The sequence below is a fragment of the Narcine bancroftii genome, chromosome 10, assembly GCF_036971445.1.
Source record: "Narcine bancroftii isolate sNarBan1 chromosome 10, sNarBan1.hap1, whole genome shotgun sequence".
Classification (NCBI taxonomy): Eukaryota; Metazoa; Chordata; class Chondrichthyes; order Torpediniformes; family Narcinidae; genus Narcine; species Narcine bancroftii.
The window spans coordinates 70,248,690-70,265,215 of record NC_091478.1 but is presented as its reverse complement, the minus strand read 5'-3'; the positions used below and the strand labels follow the sequence as shown (position 1 = coordinate 70,265,215).

General features: G+C 38.7%; 1 protein-coding gene across 5 annotated transcripts in view; it reads right to left on the bottom strand.

Moving 5' to 3' along the window:
* The window catches only part of wwp2 (WW domain containing E3 ubiquitin protein ligase 2), a 185,902-nt gene that overhangs the window by 50,690 nt on the left and 118,686 nt on the right, over window positions 1-16,526 (bottom strand). For 4 of the 5 annotated variants that reach the window (XM_069901300.1, XM_069901298.1, XM_069901299.1 and 1 more), the window contains 2 exons: window positions 14,009-14,098; window positions 9,588-9,762 (listed from right to left, as the gene is read on the bottom strand). In XM_069901300.1, the coding sequence (XP_069757401.1) occupies window positions 9,588-9,762; window positions 14,009-14,098 (265 nt within the window). Of the gene's footprint in view, window positions 1-9,587; window positions 9,763-14,008; window positions 14,099-14,972; window positions 15,117-16,526 lie in introns of those variants that run through there. The other variant, XM_069901301.1, reaches the window with a different exon arrangement.

Here is a 16,526-nt window from a genome sequence, read left to right as displayed (position 1 = left end):
AGAAAGCACTCACAGACAATTTATTCCTCAAAGCCATCGGGCTCCTGAATGAACCTCATATCAGAGATGTCATGCTGCCTTTGCTTGGAAGTAATTCATCCTTCTTTTCATTGAAACAGCAGTTTGTAAATTATTCTCTTCACACAGCTGTATGTCAGAAATAACCCATTAGACTGCTCACAAAAGAATTACTCCAACAAAAAAGCCTGCCTGCATCATTGAAACACCTGTTTTCTTGCACAGCTGTAACTGTGTATATTTATTATCCCTTTTTTATATTAATTATTTATTTCTGTACAGTAATTTTATGTAAAGCATTGGAGATATTAAAAAAAGGTATTTGTTTGACTGCAGCAAGTAAAAAATTCAGCGCATATATACATTGTACTTCTGTGTATGATAAACTTATCATTTAAAATAATATTTTCCAATATTCCTCATACAATTCTGAGATTTTTTTAGATATTACTTGGACCAAAAAGCTGTATTACTGAGATTCCACCACCCCCCCCCCCCCCCCGCCCCCACTCCATGAATAAACCATTGAGATTTATCACTTACAGAAATGGCTGATGAGGAGACAGACAAAGAAAATTAAACCTTGGCTTGAATCTTCCATTAAGAAACTGAGAATAGACTGAGTTTAGTCACCTCTTTCTTTATGGAAAGTGTTATGCTGGATTAGTGTTGCGAGTGAGGAAACAGGTTTGGTAGGTGTCAAAGGCAAGGACTCTGGGCACAGTTTTGATGGGGAAAGATTTTATTTACAGAAGGCAAGTATGGGAAATGGTAACAGATACAACACACACACAGCATGCAAGTTACAGCAGCCATGGGAAAAAGGTAGCAGCAGTGAAACAATCCGTACACTTTATTAGCAATCATGGGGAAAAAGGTTGGTAAACAATTAAACACACGCAGGCAACTAATAATGAATGTGGGAACAAACTGCGTACGCACACAAACAACCAAGGAAAAAGTCAATACAATGCCTACCACTCCTTGACTCTGTGCAGGCACAGCCCTATGCTATTAGGGACACTAATTAAATGCTCCCAACCCTTTTAACAGAGGACATCTTACCAACAGTTTATCCAACATCCTTCCACATTTCTAGGCCTGGAGTGAAGCAGAGTGATCCCAAACTGGCAAAGTGAAAGAACAAAGAACACATGGCTCCTTTATAGTGCTGGAAGATCCAGCCCAGGTCGTTAGCAGAGTACAATGGTTCGGTGCCAGGAGGGTTAATCCAATGGCTCTAGGCCAAGTAAAGGCAGGTTGGAGAGTCCAATCCAGGTAATTTACATGGAAAAGCAGCAAGATGTGCACTAATGGTTGGGGCAAAACCAAACCTTGATTGGCAACTAATGTGCCCTCTGATTAGCTAGGGGGCAGTGCTGTCACTTGACAGCCACAACCCTTCCCAACACAACTAGTAAATGGCAAAGCACAGTACAAGTGTTGAAACAGGACACTTCAACATTTCTGTTTGCAGATCATGAAGTAAAAGAGCTTCATTTGAAGCTAAAGAACAAAATTATTTGAACTAAAGAACAGGACCCAACATGTGCAAAAGTAATTTATCTATAAAATCCCCCTGAATAGAAAAGTCAAAATTAAGATCATTTGACAATATAAAATTCAGAATTTTAAATCTCATCTTTGCAACACAAAGTCTTTCTATATCTGTGCCAACTGGCCAGTTAATTTCCACCCTCGAAAACCATTAGTGAGCAAATTGCAAGCTAAAAAAAACAAATGAACTTCAGATTTCAAATTCATTTTGCTGCCTTTTTCATCAATATATAAAAAATGAAGCACTAAAATCATCCATTCCCTCAAACCACCTTTCCTCAACAAATTTCAATATCCCTTTTGTTCACAGACTGCACAACCATACATTCCATAGTCTACTATATCACCCACAAAATTTGTTTAATCACAAATGTTGTGGTTGTTTTCTCTTTCAAACACTTTAAAATATATTTAAAAAAATATATTGCCAGGCATACAAATTTGATTAAATGGAAGATAATACCTTACCTATACATGCACAATGGTTTAAGGGATATTATGTCTAGCTTAAATTTGGAAAAAAATAGTTATGCAATCAATGATTTAAATATTAAATTCCAAATGATATGGGGCTCGTTCGTGTAACAGCTCAAAAATTCTTCTTGTTGGCATGAAATTGAAAAGCCAAGTCTGCAATTTAACACATGCTTTGAAAACAGGAATCAGCATACAATCATCGCTAAACTTTCACATACAATCTTAAAAACTTCATTAAAAAGTTGAAATACAGTAACAAAGCAAATTATTCTATGGGAATAAAGTTGAAACTAATCATTATTTTTTTTAAACTCAAATTTATAATAAGTGTGTTAATTTCTTTTCAATTGGAAATTGAACACTGTACATGTTCCTCTGAGCCTTCAGCAAGATCACAAAATGCCATGAACTGGTCAGAATTCAAAATGGAAGGAATACAGTACAGTACTTCTCCCACACACAGCTGATAAAACTAGTAGATTATTTCCAAAATGATGGAATTATATAGTTCCTAGGAAGTTTCAAATAGTGTTTGTTCAATACATCTCCTTAAGATGAACAGTAGCCCCGTTTTAAAACTTAATTTATAAAACAAAAACCAAGTGAAATGCAAGTTTCGAATATAAACCTTCCATTTAACAGGCTGAACTATCAGCCAACCAATTCTTCTCACACTACCTCCTTCATTCACATACAATCCCTTCTGAGGGTGTTTCTTGCCTCAAATTACTTCAGCATAGCAATTCATTCATTGCAGTGCTGATCTAAAATTCTACTTTTTTTCCCCTCTTTCTTTTTCTGTTCACACAAATACTCTAATTTGTAGGAACAAACTGAAGAATGTAAACATTTTAGGTACTCATTGGTTGGAATTTGATTCCAAAATGATTTTTAACATTAAAAAATGCATTGAAAACCTTATCCTACTGACTTGCTATATGATACCATATGTTGCTCAAAGAGAATGCACAAGTGTGTCCATAAAACTAAGAAATTAATGTTTTAAAACAAAGTAAATAGTAAAGGTAGAGTGAAAAGTATTAATAAACAGAAAATGAATGAATTTATTGAGAAATATTGAAAATAAATTATAGAAAAATTAAATACCAGTTAAACAGTTAAGCAGGGATAAAATTACAATTATGCCACTCAAGAGACATTTGGACAGTCATATGGACAAGAAGGTTTTGGAAGGATATGAACCAAATGGAGGCAAATGTAGAACACAGAACCAGGATCAGGCCCTTCGGTCTACTAGACTGTGCTGAACACAATGTCCAAACTAAAGCTCTGCTGCTTGCATTTGTTAGATAGAAATAAATCCTATTCATGTGTCTACCTAGAAGTCGATTAAATGCTACCATTGTATCTGCTTCCATTCCAGGTACGTTCTACATTGCATAAAATATTTGCCCATCTCCTTTAAATGTCCTCTTTCTCACCTTAAACATGGGTCCCCTTGTGTGTGTCACTTGCAGCCTGGGGTAAAGATTGTGACTGCCCACTTTATCAACGTCTCTCATAATTTTGTAAACCTCTATCAGGTCTTCCCTCCACTTCCTATGATCCAGAGAAAACAACGAAAGCTTGTTCAATCTCTTCCCAGAACTCATATTGTTGAAACCAGGCAATTTTTTGTTAAACATTTTCTATATCCTTAACAAAGCTTCCACATTCTTCCTATATTAAAATGACCAGAATTGCACACAGTATTCCAACCGTAGCTGATCAAAGCTTAATACAGCTGCTGTTAGCAGTTAAACAAGAAAGTCTGGAGACTCTCTCATTGTAGTTTAATGCACAAAACTGCATATCAACATCTCCAGTTTCACTTTGGATTCTCCCGTCTCCCCTGTCTCTTCAGCTCTTCCTCAGCTCTTGGTTTCCTTTTCTCCAGTTCTGCTCCCCTTTCCCTCTCCATTCAGAGAGCTATCACCTCCCAGCTTTTTTTCCTTTCCTCCTTCCCATCCAAATCCACCTATGGGCTCCCTCCTATTGGTGTGTGTTCCTTCCCTGCCCCTTCTTCCCTCCTACCCCATATTTCTATTCAGCTGTCTGCCTGCTCTTTGCTCATACCTTGACAAAGGGCTCAGGCCCAAAACATTGGTGATACATCCTTGCTTCCTCTGTACACTGTGTTTTGTTTAATATTGCTGTGGTATGACTCCTTACTTTTATTCTCATTGCTCTGCCCAATAAAGCCATAGACTTTCTTTACCATTCTACCTTCTTGACGATGATGCTGTTGATTGTCAGGAACATTGTAAAATGTGCACATGCACTGATATTATTACTTGTTGCAGCCACAAAGGTACCTCTTTTAAAAAAAAAACATTACAATTGTACATATTCAATTAAGGAGAGAGAATACAAACAAAAAAAGGTATTAAATATTCAGTTTCCATAAAGTGAAAAAAGTTGGTATAATAATGCAGACAATTCTTTTGTGGTGTCGGAGCAGTCTCTGATTAGTGTAACAAGGGGAGGTCCAAAAGCCTGATAGGTGTTTGAAAGAAATTATTCTTGAACCTAGAAGTGCAGGTCTTCAGGCTTCTGTACCTTCTCCCCAAAGGAAGAAAGTAAGTTGTGTCCAGGGTAATGGGGAGTCCTTTATGATGTTGGTCATCTTCTTGAGGTAGTTCCTCACAGATGTTTTCAGTGGATGGGAGGTTAGAGCTTGTGATGGATCGGATTATGTTTGCTAACTTTCAGCATTCCTGGGCACTCAAATTATGAAACTAGGATGTAATGTAACTAAACAATACATTTTCCTAAGTTCAAGTGTAGAAGTTTGATGGAATATTCAACAACATGCCAAATCTTTTCAGACTCCTTAGAAAATAGAGACAATGTTGTGCCTTCTTCATGGTTCCCTCAATGTGCTGGCTCCAAAAGAGGGTCTTCAGGAACTTGAATGTACCTGCGTGTAGCTGGGACTCATCGATGTGGACAGCTGATGATCCTCAGTTTCCCCTTCCTAAAATCAACAATAAATGCCTTGGTGATGTAGCCACTTTCAATGAACTATGGAACTGGACCAGTAAATTAATTGTATACATTCCCCTTATAGTGTATTTGACCTCCCAAAGTACACCTCTCACTAAACTTGTCCTGTTGATCTCTCCATTTGCCATTTCTCTGCCTAGATCTGTAGCCAACATATATCTTATTGTATTCTTTGATAATCCTCCACATTGTCCACAACTCCACCAATCTTTGCATCACCTGAAAACTGGTCCAGTATTACCACGAATCAAAGGCCTTAAGTTCATATCCAACAATCAACTCACCATAGACATCATACTTCTGCAACTTCTGAATCAGCCTACCATAGGGAACCTTGTCAAACACGTTTCTAAATTCCATGTTTTCAACATCCACTGCCCTATCCACACCAACCACCTTTGTCACCTCCTCAAAAAAATGTAATCAATTGTCTCTCACAAAGCCATGTTGACTCTCTAATTTACCATGGCTTTCCAAATGTACACAAATCCTAATCCTATGTATTCTTTCCAAAAATATGATTCAAAAGATGATGTCATGTATGTACACTGCCGTTCCATTAAGGTAGTAGATAGCAAAGCTTCTCTCCCAGAGGAACCCGATGTCTTCTACGCCCGATTCGACAACAGTAGCAGTGAAGAACCATCCCTCCATATCCCCATGTCCCCCAATGATCCCATCCAGTCTGTATCTGAGGATGATGTGTGTGCTGCCTTCTGGAGATTGAATGTGAGGAAAGTATCCAACCTGAATGGAGTATCTGGCCAAGTATTAAAGATCTGGGCTGACCAACTATCTCACTCCAGCAGGGTGCGATACTCACCTGTTTCAAACAGACATCAATCATACTGGTGCCCAAGAAGAGTGTAGTGTGTAGTAACCTTCCTTAATGACTATCAACTAGTAGCACTTACATCAACTGTGATGAAGTGTTTTGAAAGGCTGGTTTTGAAGCATATCAGCTCCTGTTTGAGCAGTGACATGGATCCATTCCATTTCACCTACTGTAGAAACAGGTCTATGGCAGATGCCATCTCACTGCCTCTACCTAAAGCCCTGGAACACCTGGACAGCAAAGATGTATACATCAGGATGCTCTTTATCAACTACAGTTTGGCATTTAACACCATCATCGCCTCAAAACTGATCAGGAAACCCAAGTCTTGGGGGGGGGGGGTTAACATCCCACTGTATAATTTGATCATGGATTTCCTCATGTCCAGATCACAATCAGTGAAGATTGACAAGAACTTCTCCTCCACAATCTCCATCAGTACCGGAGCATCACAGGACTGTGTTCTTAGCCCCCGGCTCTACTCACTTTACACCTAAGACTGTGTAGCTCGGTATGACAATAACACCATCTACAAAAATGTCAATGATACCACAGTTGTGGGTTGTATAAAGGAAGGGGACGAGTCAGCATAAAGGAGGGAGATTGAAAACTTGGCTGAATGGTGCACCAACAACAACCTTGCACTCAGTGTCACCAAAACTAAGGAGCTGACTGTTGAATTCAGGAAAGGAAAGCCAGAGGTACACAATCCAGTGATCATGCAGGGATCAGAGGTGGAGAGGGTGAGAAAATTTAACTTCTTGGGAGTGACTATCTCAGAGGATCTTTCCTGGACCCCACACACTAATGACATTGTGAAGAAAGCACATCAGCTTTCCTCAGGAGTTTGCAGAGGTTTAGTGTGACACCAGAAACCCTGGATAATTTCTACAGATGTGTAGTGGAAAGAATGGGAACACCAATACCCCTGAGCATAAAGCCCTGCAGAAGGTAGTAGACATAGCCCAGGACATTACAGGCAAAACCCTCCCCATTATTGAGTATATCTAGTGGGAACACTGCAGTCGGAGAGCAGCAGCAATCATCAAAAACCCATACCACCCAGCACATGCTCGGTTCTCACTGCTGCCATCAGGAAAGAGGTATCGGTGCCACAAGACTCGCACCACCAGGTTCAGGGACAGCTGCTACCCCTCCACCATCAGACTCCTCAACAACAATCTCAATCAGAGACTCATTTAAGGACTCTTACTTGTGCAGTTTATTGATTTTCTTTTGTTCTCTCTATTGTACAGTTTACATTTGTTACCTGTTTACAGTTTTAATTGTTTACATGTTTTATGCTGTGAACAGTTTATTTTTTGCACTACCAATTAGTGGTAATTCTGCCATGCCTGCAGGAAAAAAGTAATCTCAGGGTTGTAATGTGATGTCATGTATGTACTCTGGCAATAAATCTGAAATTTGAAGTAAACTAACTTAGGTGTTATTAATTAAGCTAAATATTCAGATCAAACATTATATATTATTTATAATCACTTAATAAAACACTAAAGTAGCATTACAATGAATAGCCTTTAGGAAGACAAAGATTCTCCATTAGCATTGCTCAGCCCCCCCTTACATTCAGAGAAAGAGAAGCAAGAGAGTCCCCCTTCCCAGGGTCACCAAATGTGCGTAGATTTCCCTCCAGCGCTCCCACAGCCTCTGCAGCCACACAAGGCTCCAGTCAGTTCAAACCGAAAAATGAGGAATCCTTCAGCCCCTCCCAGGCCCATTCGGGAACCTTTCTTGCCCTTAGCATTCTCTTAAATCCTGGTTCCAATACCTAGTCCTCGTGAGCTAGTCGCCAGCAGCCCTCAGCCTATGTGGGTTCCTCATGTTGTCATGTGTTTTCCTACAAAATCTGATAAAATGCAAGTAGTTCCCTGATATAAAAAGGATGGCATGGAGAGGAATGACAGTGAAGAAAATATTTTCACAAGTTGGCCAACATGGTGGAAATATCCAAGGCAGGCGAAAACAAAAACTAAAAATACTGGAATACTGAGCAGAGAATGAATTGGTTGGTGGAAGAACTCAGCAGGTCACACAGCTTTCAATGGCACAAATAGTCAACATTTAATTTAAAGCCTTTTATCATGATAGAATAGGTCAGTGGTTCTCAACATTTTTCTTTCCACTCACATACCACTTTAAGTATTCCCTATGCCTTAGGTGCTCTGTGATTAGTAAGGGATTGCTTAAGGTGGGATGTGGGTGAAAAGAAACCACTGTTTTAATCCTACCTAATTGACTCGTTATGTCCAAAGGAAATGGGCCAATTACAATTTTTCTTTAGCAAGATATTTCAGTAACAATTGGGTCTAGAGCAGTGATTCTCAACCTTCTCTTCCCACTCACATCCCACCTTAAGCAATCCCTTACTAATTACAGTACACTTATGGCATAGGGATTTCTTAACGTAGTATGTGAGTGGTTTAAAAAAAAGGTTGAGAACCACTCAAATAGGTGAAATTACACATATAAAAGGGTAAAGAATCTGGGGGAGGAGCCCAGAGGTGATATGAATATAAATCAAAGGGTATGAGAGGTGAAGAGTCAGTAGGCCCTTTCAAATTGCCATGAAAAATGGGGTTAACCAGGCAATTTGCTCAGTTGACGACCCAGGTATATGGCAATTTGAAAGGGTCCAACTGGGTCAACCCAGTCAAAACCCAAATGGGTCCCAGACCTACCTCAGAGGTCAGGAGACCCAGTAAAATTTACCTGGGCATCCTTCTCCAGCAATCTGAAAGGGGAAATAGCAGCCCTGGTTACTCTGGTGATGTCACTGCCTGGCTAGCTCAATGCTGCCTTGACGTGCCACTGCCGCGAACAGGAAGAGGTGCTACCGAGATGTGCTGCTTTCACAAATGGGGGGAGATTGGAGGTTGCTGCCGCTCTGGTTCATGGCGACAGCTCAATGCGGGAATGCGATAACAATGGCCAACTTCCTTACCCATAATCCCCCACACTGCCGGAACCATTCTGGGACTGGCAGTTAGCACAACGCCTTTACAGAGCCATCAATTGGGACTGGAGTTAGAATCCCACACTGTCTTTAAGGAGCTTGTACATTCTCCTCATGACTGCATGGGTTTTCCCTGGGGTCTCCAGTTTCCTCCCACCGTTCAAAACTGGGGATATATACTGAGAATTGTTTGGAAACTTGTTCAAGGAAAATAATGACCAGGACTCTTTTGAAAAGAGTTGTCTCACTGTGAATAGAATATTAAAATTTCTCTTGTGTTGAGTTGAATTTAGATTGGTTGAATTGCTTTCTTCAACAATTATTATTTTACAATAGGCTAACATCTATAATATTGTACTTCTAGGGGGAATATTATGGAATAATATCCCTCAGACTCTTCTCAAACACCTTTCAATGTCACCATGTACTAAATGGTTTACTACAGAGGCCCAGATGGTTTAAAAAATTATAACAATTTTATATAACATCATATACAGTTATATATTCAATGATTGTATTTCATCAAAATAAATTATTGAATTAACCGAGTATCCTGTTTTTTCAGATGAAGAATCAAGAACTATTCCAACAGTTGCATACATTTTCTCTTGCCTATTAGAAAGTTCAACATTCACTTGCATAAGAATTCAAAAGCAAAAAGAATTTATTTCTTTAAAAGACATTGAGAAAAGGTTTCAAAACAAAAACATGTCAACTTACTTGGTATAAAAACCTTTGGTTGAAGTGTTGCATAGCACCTTGCAATTGGTTTCTTTGGGACTGCCATTGCTCAAAGTTTCGAACAGATTCAGCTGTTGGCCGCTGCCATGTTGTTGTCCTCGTGTTGTGGTCCACATAGTAAAATCTGCCGCGTTGATCTACTCGTTTTTCCCAACTTAAAAAAAAGGTTTAGAGCAAAATGCAACTTTAAATGCCTCTGTACTTTGCTTCACAAATTTGAGCAATCCGTTAGACTAAATTGTCAAGCCATGGTAGAATGCCAAGTCAATCTGTTGCAAAATGGTCTTATTAAACCGGCCCTACATTATTGTTCATATCAGAAGCATTTAGGGCTGCTTTTTATCAGCAGCCAAAATTTGGAGAAATAGCTTGGAGAGCTTTGTATTAGCACATTAGTTTTCATAAGATTAGCTGATCTTATAGCATAATGGAACAAAAAAAATTGTGGATATCTACAAGTAGCTGTGGTCCATAACTAATGCAACACAGAATGGTGAAGAAGATTAAACGAGAACTGTTTAGAATCTTGCACTGAAAATATTGCTGTGCTTCTCCAATCTGGTCATCTTCAGAATTATTAAATTACATTTTTCCATCACTGATGGTGGTCTTCAGCTGCAAACCCTTAAACTCTGCAATTCCCCATCTATATTTCTCCTCCACCCATCCTCCCTCACCTTCTTTATGGCACTCCTCAAAACTAATCTCCCTGACCAAGTCACATGCTGTAATAACTCCAATGTGGCCCAGCGTTTTTTTAATTGATAAAGCATTAAAATTTTTAAAAAAAATTTAGTCATACAGCACAGTAATAGGCCATTTCAGCCCACGAGTTTGTGCCATCCAATTGAAATCCCATTCACCTGCATCCCTGATATATTTTGAATAGTGGGAGGAAACCAGAAACCCTGGAGAAAATCCATGTAAATACGGGTGAACGTACAATTTCCATACAGACAGTGCGGGATTCTAACCATGACCCAGTCCCGAACGCTGGCGCTAACCACACATCAACTGTGTCACTCTAGAGCCTGGAATATTTTGTTGCATTAAAAATATACAAGTTTCTATTCTTGTTTCTTATGTCCATAAAAATAGGCATTTAAAAATTTAAAGGTGAAACAGGAAACCTGAGAATCAAAAATCTGCAGTTGGAAATCTGATTTTAAAAAAATTGTTGGAAATGGTTCAAAACAGGCAGCATCGCAGAAGAGAAATAGAAGAGGGTTCCAATCTGAAATTAACCATTGTTCTTTCCATTTGTAAATTGGAGGATCAACACTTAATTATCTGTCTGGGCACTTTCCAATCAGATGGTATTAATATTGACTTCTCCAGTTTGTTAGCTGACTCCGTGTTCTCCCTCTCTTCCCTTCTTCTTTCCTCCAGCTCTCCACCTCCTTCCCTCTCCATTCACAAAGCCCTTCCCTGCCCCTTGTTTGCTGGTGTGCCCTTCCTCCCTTCTCCTGCCTGTGGGCCAGTGCCCCTCCCCCCACCATTTTGATTAGGCACTTTTGCTCATATTTTGAAGGGCTCAAGCACAAAACCTTGGTTAGGTATCTTTATCTTTGCTACATAAAGCATACTGTTTGACCTGCAGAGTTTATCAAGCTTTGTGTTTTTACCACAATGTTGTCAGGCTGCAAAGTGATTTGTGCACTTTCAGTTTTTCTAAGAGATTGGAGCTGTTTATTAGATAATGCAAGAGACTACATAAAGTTACCAAATATATTTTCACACGTTATAATAATTAGTATACTGTAATTAAATAACGGGTACTTTTTGACATATCAGAACATCAAGATCTGTAGATATCAGGAGCTTGAGTAATCTATACGACTTAATGATAAATATTTTGATGAAGCAATATACTGTAATTATAATTTGAATTCAAATTCTGTAAATCTCAATTCTTTATTGTACACAAACTTTTATATTCAAAATTACTGAAATGAATTAGGTCAATGATAGGCTATTGATTAAAAGGCTTGAACAAGAAACTACGTTAGCAAATTAATGCATACAGTGAAAGCTCAATGACTGCACTCCAGTTAGACTGAATCTCAACCATTGTTGAGATAAATGCAGCCCAGTCAGTAACAGCCATCCAGCATTATTTTCTTTTTGCACATTCTACTGATAACATGAGTTAATATGACAAGAGCTAATGTGCCAATTCTAAGCACCCCAAGCAAAATTTGGCTGCTGATAAAAGTTGCAAATATTTCTGATTCTAAACACAATGTAATCACCCTGAATCTTAGAATCTTAGGTAAAACATAATACAGTAAATGTCTATATTGCATTCAACATATGCTCTGCTGAAATAAAATGGAAGCATTGAAATAAAGACCTTGATGAACGACTCAAGCCCAAATGTTGGTTCTGTATTTTTACCTTTGCGATATAAAGGACTCTGCTTGACCTGCTGAGTTTCTCCAGCTGAGTGTTTTTAAATAAAGATGTATTCAGTACAAAACTAAAAGTGGTGTTTGGTAGAAACACAATGCTGCAGAAACTCAGCAGGTCAAACAGTATACTTTACATAGCAAATATAAAGATACATAACCAACATTTTGGACTTGAGCCCTTCATCAAGGTATGAAAAAAGTGTCAGCAGGCATCTGAACAATAGGGTAGGGTTGGGAAGGGGAGGGGGAGGAGCACAGGTCCATAGGCAGGAGGTAAAAGGTGGATAAAGGAGAGAGGGGTGGTTCTGTGAATAGAGAAGGAAGGGGCTGAAGAGCTGGAGGAAAAGAAGACAGAGAGAACACTTGCATAATTTCTACCATCTACAATGCTCACTCCTTCCATAGTGACCGCACCTTCCGTAAGTCCCTCGGCCTCTCCACCAATCAACCCCCCCCCACCCCCCATCCCCTGGGGCTGCAGGAGGTGCCACGCACCCAAACCTCTTCCCTTACCACCATTGGGGATCCAAAAATGTCCTTTCAAGTGAAGCAACACTTCATTGTGTATACTTGGGAGTGATTTTCTGCATCCTATGCTCCTTTTGTGGCCTTCTCTACATCAGAAAGACTGGGCACAGAATGGGAGATCGCTTCGCTGAGCACCTTCGCTCTGTTCCAAACAGTGACAGGATCTCTCAGTAGCCAACCATTTCACTTCTGTGCCTAACTCATGCTCACATGTCTATCCATGGCTTCATGTACTATCCACCAAGACCCACCACAAATTGGAGAAACAACATTTGATTTTACATCTGGGCACTCTCAAACCAGATGGTATTAACATTAACTTCTCCAGTTTCTGCTATCCCACTCTCCGTTCGCCCTCCCTCCCCTTTCCCTTTGTCTACTTTCCTCCTGCCCTCCATCCCTTCCCTCTCCATTCACAAAACCATCCCTCTTCACCCTGCTTGCTGGTGTTCCCTCCTTTATCCATCTATTACCTCCTGCCTTTGGCACTGTGCTCCTCCTCCTTCTCCTCTGGCATAGTGTTTTTACTTCAACCACGTTGTCTATAGACCTTCGTGCTTTACATTATTTGTAGTAGAGATTGATAACAATTCCACTGGAGGCAAAAAAGTCTGGCTTGAAAATTTGTCATAGCACCAGGTTCAGGAACAGTTGCTAACCCTCCACCATTAGACTCCTCAACAACAAACTCAGAGACTCATTAAAGGACCCTTACTTTTGCACTTCATTGATTTTTTTTCTCTCTGTATTGCACAGTTTGTTTACATCTCTTTATTCATTTGTATCCATACGTATCTTAGAGTAGTCTTTTCCACTACCAATTACAGCACCCTAACAGCCTGAATACGCCAAGATTGTCTGATCTCAGAAAATAAGCAGGCTCAGTACTTGGAGGGGAGACCGCCTCGGAACACCAGGTGCTGTAGGTTTCTGTGAGGGGTGCTGGATAAAGTGGCGACTCTCTGTCTGCCTTACGGTAGACAAAAGTTAAAGAGCTTCATGTATGTTACATTCTAAATGTAGTATCACATAATAATAATGGAACCTTTACCTTATGTGGTAATTCTACCTCAACTGCAGGAAAATGAATCTCAGGGTTGTATGTGATGTTATGTATGTACTCTAACAATAAATCTGAACTTTGAACTTTACAAAATGAATCATGCTTCCAGAAATAACTGCAAAAAGAATGGAGTTTCTAACAAAGAAAGCACCAACATTCACATTTTAGATCAATAATAAACTACGTAGTTGAAATGAGGAAGCTGGGGTTGGCAGATTTTCCAATAAAATTGCTATTTTTTTTCTTAAAAAACGTCTCAAGAGATAAATCAGGGTCCCAATTTTATTAATGGATCAGTTTTGTAGGAGTATTTCAGTAGGAAAACAATTCCAAAAGTGCACACTTCTTTCAAAAAAAAAAATTTGGAATTGAACTCAGGAGAAATGACAAAAACTTACCCTAGAGGCAGAGGTCTCTCCCATGTGGTAGTTTTAGTGTTGTGATCCACGTAATACACTCTTCCTGTTGGTAGCACTCGCTGTTCCCATCTGTAAAAAAAAAGCAGAGGTTGAAAACGCTGCAATGTGAAATGGCCCTTAATGTTTCTGATGACTAATCTGCACAATTGCTACATGAGGCAGATTAACAACTCATGGTCCTTAACAATATCACTTGTTTAAGTGAAGCCACATACTAAAGCATGACATTTCCATGCTTAAAAAAATGGCATGTAATTGACAGTTTCTTCTTGCATTTGTAACTTGATAACATGGTACAGTGTAAACCTAAAAGAAACAAAACAGGTCATTCAGTTTTATTTACAAAGACGCTCTGATACATGTCCTCGTACAATCTAATAGCCAAATAAAGCCAGTCCCAAAGAAAAACACAAGGTAAAACATTTGAATCACAGTCGTACAAACAGAATCCCACCATTTTACCCAACTTGTCCACACCAACCAGCAGGCACTCTTCTACATTCATTCCATCACCCAGCACTTGGTCCATGGCCCTCTATGCCTGAGTAATCCCCTAACTATGTCAATGACTAACAGCATTCCAGGTATTTTCCACTCTAATGTAAGATGATCCCCTCATAGCCCCTTGAAATCTCTTCCCTTTTACATTAAACCTATGACCTCTAGTTATATCTACCTCAATGTGGAAACATATTTCCTGCAATATACTTTTCATAATTTTAGATATCTCAATCATGTCCTCTCTTAACCTCCTCTGCTTTAGTGACTCCTCATCACTGAAATGCTCCATTCCAGTTTTTCTCTTTACATTTCCAAGTGAAAGTTATTAAACATTTTATTGAAAATTTCCTGTGCAATCTTATCAACCAAATTCTTAAAATCAATTTATCTTGTATTTCTACTTGCTGATTAAAACATAAAAGGCAAATATAATAAAACCAACCTGATAATTTCTAAGTAAAATAAATCGTGCAGATGGCCAAAGTGGTGAAAAGGGGTGAAAAGACCAACACAAAAATGCTCATCCACTCTCAACGATAAAATTGTTCGTTTCCTCTTCCAATGTGAATGGCAAAACATATCCTCCAATTCCAACTGCATGGAGGAATCTAACTCCCTCCAAATAGCACCTCTGTTCAACAAGACAAGGTTTACTGGACAGAATGGAAATATCCATTTTCTTATCTGTTTGTTAAATCATATGTAGGTAATTAATGTACTATATTTCAATAATTCAGAACAAGCATCATTGATCATCTTTTGTTTTTTCTTTCTTTTAAATCCTTAACATGTGTGACACCAACTCTTCTGTACAATAATGTCAAAGAAAATATATCAGCCACTGATCATGGTATTTTCAGAACTCACTGAAGCCTTCAATTCTGTCAACTGATAGGAACTGTGGAGAATTTGGATGTTCTCAGAAAATCATCTCTAATCTACATTTGTTACATGATGGCATGCAAACTATCCACCAATCCCAGTGCAGAGCAGCATCAAGCAAGTCTGTGTCACCCTTACAATTTTCTCACCACAATATTGCAACACAAATGCTTCCAACTTCCTGTTGGAAAGTAACTAATCCACAGGATGAAAGGACACGAATTAACTTTCATTTCACATGTTTAAGAGAATGGGCCGGATGCATCCAAAAAAGCAAAGATCATTCTGCAGCTCAACAGCATGAAAGGCAAAAAATGATCAGGAACGCAACAGAAATGTTTCAATGACTCTTAGGAATATCTGGCCTTTGCTCATCAACACAGTGCTGAGAACCTCAATTCTCTTATGCACTCTCTTAAATTTGCATAAAAGCTAAATTATGCCCCGATAACTGCCGTTTGCCGCAGCAGGCTTTAACCAAATTGGCTGCCACATTTCCTATAAGGCAATATAGACATTTAAAAAAAATACTTTGTTGGCTATGCAGTACTTTAGAATGTGAGATGCATGGCTGAAATACAGGCTCCATTTTTTCTCCTTTCTTATTGCACCCTGAATTTTCCTCATCTTGTTAATGCCACACTGTTCAGTAACACCAGGTCTCAGCATAACCCTTCAAAATCCTATCATTGAATTGCAGAATAAATTAACTGATTGTTTTTAAAACATTAATAATGTGAGCCACATGTTGATTTGCTTTAAGATTTATCATATTTGAGGTCAAAATGTATTCCAGATTGAAAACCCTGCACTGAAAGCTTCTTGCTTGAGGATCAATTTTTCTAACACTAACAGTTTGTAAATGGAACCAAGCACAACTGAAAACTTCCTTGTCTGTGTGCATAAAAGAACCACTGTACATCATTCCAAATTTTTAAGCTTACCAAACATTGATTTCTTATATACATTTTTACTGAGCTTATAATTCTTTCTATATTGGAATTAAAATTGATAAATTTGTACATAATAAATTTAATTTACATTTCAGTAACTTAATTAATGTTACGTCCCAAATTCTGACTAATTATCATAATAAAGCTATTTTTACTTAAAC